The following is a 6,841-nucleotide window of genomic DNA, read 5'->3' on the forward strand; positions in this document are numbered from 1 at the left end:
AGCAGCAAGAAACATTTCCGTTGCTAGTACACAAATATACTAATATCTTATAGATACAAGCATACCATATAGATGCAAGTATATCTTATAGATACAAGTATATCTTATAGAAATCGAATGATGTCTGTGTTATGTTATGTTTTTTGTTTTAAGAAGTGTGTGTGCAGTGGAGAAGAGGAGCAGGGTGCGTGCGCGTGGATGCACGGTGTTCAGTGCGCACCAGCGGATCCCGGTGTCCTCCCTGCTGCCGCCGCGCTTCTCTCGGAGCGCTGCCTCCCACCTCACTCTGCCACACTCGCCCCTCCTGCTCGCTTCTTCCACCACTTCACACTCCCTCCCTCCCCCACCTCCATTCGCATTTGCTCCGCTCCGCCCCGCTGCCAGATTACCAGATCTCCGATGGGCTGCTTCCAGTCCAAGCCGGCCGGGAAGCCGCTGCCGCCCGACGCCGACGCCGCGCTCCCCGCCGACGACCCCGCAGATCCCGGTAAGCAAAGCAAAAACCCGCCGCCATTGCCGCCGCCTCGTACTAAACCCTAGCCCCCCCAACTCGCATTCACTGTGCACGTATCCGGAACGAATCTAATCTGCCCGCTCCTCTTGCTTGCTCGGCGGCTCGCGCGCGCTCGGGCAGAGGCGGCCAACGGCGTGGACGGCGCGGGGGCGGACGGCGACGAGAAGGAGGGGGCGAAGCGGGCGGTGCCCGTGTTCAGGGAGTTCGGGCTCGCGGAGCTGCGCGCCGCCACCAAGGGCTTCAGCGCCGACCTCATCGTCTCCGAGAGCGGCGAGAAGGCGCCCAACGTCGTCTACCGCGGCCGCCTCGACGGGGGCCGCCTCATCGCCGTCAAGCGCTTCTCCCGCCTCTCATGGCCCGACCCGCAGCAGTTCCTGGTACGCTCCCGACTCCCGCACGCGAACGCAATGCGCGCGGTTTTCCGTCTGTTGCGCCGCGGCTCGGGGATCCCCCTTCCGGATCTCGCGGCGGGCAGGCCTCTCGCTCACGTGTTTCGGTTGCTGCAGGCGGAGGCGGCGGGCGTGGGGAAGGTGCGCCACAAGCGCCTCGTCAACCTCATCGGCTGCTGCGCCGAGGGCGACGAGCGGCTGCTCGTCGCCGAGTACATGCCCAACGACACCCTGTCCAAGCACCTCTTCCACTGTACGTCACACTTCCATACTCCATATACTGTACTACATATCCAGTTAGTTTCTGTTGCTACGGGCTCTGTGACGTACTACTACTTGATGATGATCCGCGGAGGTTGGATCAAAACATGGCTCTTAATTAATTCTCTGCATTAATTGAAGAGCTTAATGCACCTCTACCATTACTACATTTGACTCTTGCTGTCTTGTGCAAAAACGGATGTGCTTAATTTGCCAGGACTACGTGGGTGTGCCTGCATTTTCTCTCTTGCTATATTTGCTCTCTTGTTTGACTGGAGTTTTGCCTGTGTCTATTCTCAGGGGATAAGCAGCCGTTGCCGTGGGAAATGCGGTTGAGGGTCGCACATTATATTGCGCAAGCGCTTGATCATTGTAACGCTGAGAACCGGAAAATCTATCACGATTTAAATGCTTACAGAGTACTTTTCGATGAGGTACGCATGACCTTGCTTCTCCAGTAGTAGTACCTGCTAGTCTAACTACTTTGCCAGCTGACTTTTGAATTGCAACTGCCCTTAAAGAGTCCTATTTGTGAAGTTTGTCTGATTTCTGTAGCTACTGAGGGAATTCTCACTTGTCATGAACAATATCTAATTTCTATCAGGAAGGCGATCCTCGCTTGTCAAGTTTTGGACTGATGAAGAACAGCAGAGACGGAAAAAGTTATAGCACCAACCTGGCTTATACCCCTCCGGAGTTTCTAAGAACCGGTAAGAATTACCACATGATCCTTGCACATTCATGATTAGCTAGATGTATCGGTGTTATTACTTTAGGTAAGCATAAGTGTTATCCAGTGCACCAACTCAACATGTGAAAGCTCATTTGATATAGATTAGTGTCCTTATGATGTCCAAAAAGTTAATTCAGAAACCTCTTTTGGATGTCTCACTGTAAACTTTGTGTTCTCTGACTATCAGAGAATACGTACCTTCTTGGGTTGTTGTGATAATTTAGCACTGATTTCCTTTTTTGCCTTCGACTACTACTTAGTGCATGCTATTTGGATTGCACTGAATAATTTGTTCTTGACTTTTGTATGGCAGGCAGAGTCATTGCTGAGAGTGTGATATATAGCTACGGAACAGTTTTGCTGGATCTTTTGAGCGGGAAACACATTCCTCCTAGTCATGTATGCTTCATTGAATTTTTGCTTTTCTTGTTACCAGTTCCTTGCAACCTTGACAGTACCATATCGTTGTTTAATTTTCACATTGAAAGCTCATAAAAGGTTTGCAACCATGGCCTGCTATGTGCTTTGAACCATGATGTTAGAATAGTCGAATTACTTCTATTCAAAGCTAAGTGCAGCTCGTGGAACAATTTTTTTAAGATAACAACCTCAAAGAAAAGTGTCGCATGAGAGTGAGGTTATGATAGGGTGGTGTATCAGCATTTATCACTGTTGCTATTCCAGTGGATTTCTCACTTCATTTGTTTTGGACTGCAGGCACTTGATTTGATAAGAGGAAAGAATATACTGCTGCTGATGGACTCCTCCTTGGAAGGGCAATATGCTAATGAAGATGCTTCAAAATTGGTTGATCTTTCATCAAAATGCTTGCAGTTTGAAGCTAGGGACAGACCCAACATAAAGTATCTATTGTCTTCTGTTGGGCCTCTTCAGAAGCAAAAAGAGGTAAATATGTAGCTTCAGCCTTGTCTCAGAAGTATCAGTAATTATTAGTCGTTGCCTATAGTAACACCATTCATTTCTGTTATAACATAATCTAGGTGGCATCACATGTATTAATGGGCATTACAAAAACCACGTCAGTTTTACCAACTATTCTTTCTCCGCTCGGGAAGGCCTGCGCCGGTATGGACCTTACAGCAGTACATGATATATTGCTCAAAACAGGTTACAAAGATGACGAAGGTGCAGAGAATGAGGTAACATGCAAGCCATGAACCATTCCTCATTTATGCTGCGTCTGATGTTACATTGTCATTTGTGTGGTGATATTTCCTTGGTCATGATTTTGTGATCCACTTGGCTTGCTTGTAGTCTCCTCTTGACTAAACTACCAACATGTTCTCGAAAGCCCCATACTCATGGTTTATTACCATATTATAGTTTTCACATGATCAGCTTTGCGGGCGTGCATAGTTAGCATAAAATATCTCTTTACGTTGTGGATTGCTTATCTAAAACATTGTCTCTGTCTGTGGATATAAGTTGACTTGTATTTACCAGTCTTTACTGTTTGTAGTTTTAAGCAGACATGCACTGGGTAACCAAGTATTTCATCAGCTTTTAATTTTAGGATGTTGTTTCACTCATTATACTCCTTTCTCATTTCATTCTGTGCGCAAAATATGACATGTGCTTTTGCTTCCTTTTTATGAGTCAAATCATCTGCTTTGTTAAGATAAGCTAGTTTTATTTGGTGCATGTTTATGCTGCTGTAAAAACTGAAGTTATCCTTTCAAGAATGGACTCAGCAAGTTCAAGAGATGCTGAACACAAAGAAGTTTGGTGATATTGCATTTAGAGATAAGGATTTCAAGACTGCAATTGATTACTATTCCAAGGTATTTTCACTTCCGTTCTCTGCTTTTTTTAACCCTGATATCCTAGTGTCATAAAATTTGCAACGCCCGTACATGCTGCTGCATAATATTTTGTGCTCAACACAAGTTAATTTGGAGCTTTATCATATGATGTAAAAGAAGCTACTCCCTCCGATCCATTAAAGTGTCGGAATTTTACTAAGGGAGTAGTACAAATTTGAATTAAGACCCCGACACTTCGGAGGGAGTACAGATGTAATTGGCTAACTAATTGGCTTTTTTAACCCTCGTATCCTAGTGTCATAAAATTTGCAATGCCCATACATTGCTGCTGCATGGTCTTTTGTGCTCAACACAAGTTAGTTTGGAACTTCGTCATAGCATGTGAAAAAGCTAAAGATAGGCATTTTATGGCTAACTGATGAACATTCTGAATGCTTGTATGCCTGTTAGTTTAAGTTAGTAGTCTGTCACATATAGACATTGTACCTTGTTACTGCTGCACTATGCCACAAAATCATTCATTAGTTTTGATTTATGTTGAGCATTGTGAATCTGTTTCTCCTGTAACCTGACAAGCTAATTTGACATACTGCAGCTAGTTGGCATGATGGGAGTGCCTTCAGCTACAGTTTTTGCCAGGCGAAGTTTTTCCTACCTGATGAACGGGCAGTCGGAGCTTGCTCTCCGGGATGCAATGCAGGCGCAGGTCTGCATGCCTGAATGGCCTACCGCCTTCTACCTCCAAGCCCTTGCTCTCTCAAAGCTTGGCATGGAAACCGACGCCCAGGACATGCTCAACGACGGTGCTACTTTCGAGTCCAAGAAGCAAAACAGCTGGCGTGGTTAGGGCTATCTGCCCCCGAATTGCTGTTGCCTTTCAACAGAAAAGGGTACAATGATGAGTGTCCACTGGGGGATGTCTGATGCATTGCTAAGAGTGGGATTGAAATGCACTGTTTTATCGTGCGACCTCCGCCCAAATGTCGATAACGCCGTTATTGTGACCTGGAAGAGAAGAGCAGAGGGGACTTTGTTTACACGAGCAATGACAGCAACATTTTGCTGATCATTGCGTGGTGGTGCTCCTCTTGGAGAGAAGATTGTAATTAAGGTGACGTTCTCTTGACAGTTTCTCCTTTTTCCTTTTTCTTATTCCACTAGTGGCTGGACGATAGTGTGGAGAAAGGGAGGCTTCCTTCCTTGTGATTAGCTGGGGAGAAAATAAACTAGAGCAATCTGGATTCCATTCGATTCTACCATATTTCCTCATGTGCTGCTTTTCTGTTGAAAGAATTGGTAGTGATTTGCATTTTTTTTTGTATCTGAGTCTGGTTTTCTGGATGGACGGTGGCGTTGACTTAGGTGGCCTTGGCCATGTCAGATGATGCTTTGAGCGTGTCCTCTGACATCTAAAAGCCTTAATTGCTCTAGGAGCTTGCATTAATTGACTTAAATAGTCTTGTTCATATAGTATGTGTCATCTCTAGAACTGAAGTGGCATAGAATATTTTACCCATGTGTCGAAATTTTATCTCTTATGGAAACGTACTACATGAAAATTGCACCATCTCTCAAGAAAAAAAGGGTAAAGATACCTCATGTACAAAAAATCTGCAGCTTGTCCTCTCTTGCCGAGGAAAAGAACAAAAAAATGGTCAGAAGAAATAAAGTGATTGAGATGTGTGGGTCCGGTAAACACTTTTTTTCCCCTGTGAACACTGCATCCTACAAAGATGGGCTGAATTTGAGAGTCGTAACAGCAGAAAGTCCCATGATAAGATAGAAGTGTTAAGATTCCGTAAAAAAAGATAAAAGTGTTAAGAAAATGGGGCACTTGCGAGTTCTAGATTTTTTTTATTTATTTTTTGTTTGCTACTGTTGCCGCCTCATGGCTGAAATTGACTATATAAGCTGGTTTGACCTTTTTTTTCACCCTAACTGTGTGAACATTTTTGAGAGTCTGAGTTCAAGGAAATGATCTGAAAGATCTTGACGTCTCGCTGCCATTAAAAAATATTTCGTCTTTGTGAAAGAAACAAGGTGAAGGTGTCATTGCTCTTCTAACTATCCAAACATAAATTGGTTATCAGCTAAACATAAATTGGTTGTCAGCTGGTTTGATCAGTATGAAAGGACAAACATCATGTAACGGTGGAACCATCATTTGTTACAGCACCATCAATGCGTACAGGTTGAAGAAAAAACAGACCACGGTAGAAATGTCAAGAAGCAACATGACAACAAATTCTCACTTATTTCGGGGTCAGTGAGGTGGTACATGGATGATGTCCTTTTCCCCTATTATTGCATGATACGGAAAAGAAAAAGAATCAGAATTTAGAATGGCCAAAAATAAAGAGAGATGCTGGGAAAAGAGCACTCTGCAATTAAAATCTGTGGGGGGAAAAAATGCGGCGCGCCGGCCACTCGTCTTTTTCTTTCAGCTAGTCTTGCCAGAGATTGATTCTTGGAATGACGGTGACCACATCTTCCTTTGTCCAGCACAAGCATTTCTGCCCTGTCAATCATGCCTCGATCTTTTCTCGGAATTCCTATAAGACCAAGATTTCTAGGAAGAGTTATATAGGTAATTTTTGACAAATTCAAGGGTCAATCCGCATATTATATAGGGGTTTTCAGAAAAAATTCTGCATAGGAGGCCATGCCCCCGTGCATCTCTCCCTCCGTCCGTGACCGCAACTATCGCTTGATCAGGTCACGCTTCGATGAAGCATTCCATTCACCAGGTACCCACCGAAGAGAACGACACACCGAGCATTCCATTCACTAGGTACGCCAAAGGGGATGACATACCCGACATACCCAACAAGCGATGTGCAGAGTGTCTAAACGGTATGCATATAACTTTTCCACGTGTGACCGTGTCATGGTCCTCCCACCATACCATGCATACACGTGTTCCATCGCTACTTCCTAAAGAAGGATGCCACGCTAGAGAGCCCAACAACATTGGCATGACGCGTGATAGACTACAATGGATGAATCGACTACATAAAACTACACATTTCGTTTCTACATGGCCTATTGTTCACTCTGTGTGAAATAGTTTATCTTATATAGTTATATCGACTTATGTCTAATATGTGATATGGGTTTATGAACTTCATATGTGAGCTTGGTCTTTAGCATCTGAATCTGT

The 6,841-nt window shown here is 44.5% G+C and overlaps 1 protein-coding gene across 1 annotated transcript; it reads left to right on the forward strand.

Moving 5' to 3' along the window:
- The first annotated feature begins 207 nt into the window (after positions 1 to 207).
- LOC127310762 (serine/threonine-protein kinase BSK2) lies at positions 208 to 4,999 on the forward strand. Its single transcript, XM_051341407.2, has 10 exons — positions 208 to 487; positions 635 to 891; positions 1,021 to 1,156; positions 1,465 to 1,598; positions 1,769 to 1,874; positions 2,211 to 2,296; positions 2,615 to 2,803; positions 2,899 to 3,057; positions 3,586 to 3,699; positions 4,277 to 4,999. The coding sequence occupies exons 1-10, from the start codon at positions 400 to 402 to the stop codon at positions 4,526 to 4,528; spliced, it is 1,521 nt and encodes a 506-aa protein (XP_051197367.1). The 5' UTR covers positions 208 to 399; the 3' UTR covers positions 4,529 to 4,999.
- Positions 5,000 to 6,841: the final 1,842 nt, after the last annotated feature.

This window comes from Lolium perenne, chromosome 1 (genome assembly GCF_019359855.2).
Source record: "Lolium perenne isolate Kyuss_39 chromosome 1, Kyuss_2.0, whole genome shotgun sequence".
Taxonomy (NCBI): domain Eukaryota; kingdom Viridiplantae; phylum Streptophyta; class Magnoliopsida; order Poales; family Poaceae; genus Lolium; species Lolium perenne.

What these genes read in the sequence shown, in the direction of transcription:
- LOC127310762 (XM_051341407.2), top strand. Translation starts at nt 400, where the DNA reads ATGGGCTGCTTCCAGTCCAAGCCGGCCGGGAAGCCGCTGCCGCCCGAC. An exon ending in CCGACCCGCAGCAGTTCCTG is followed by an intron (nt 892 to 1,020) that starts GTACGCTCCCGA and finishes CGGTTGCTGCAG; the next exon opens with GCGGAGGCGGCGGGCGTGGG. An exon ending in GTCCAAGCACCTCTTCCACT is followed by an intron (nt 1,157 to 1,464) that starts GTACGTCACACT and finishes GTCTATTCTCAG; the next exon opens with GGGATAAGCAGCCGTTGCCG.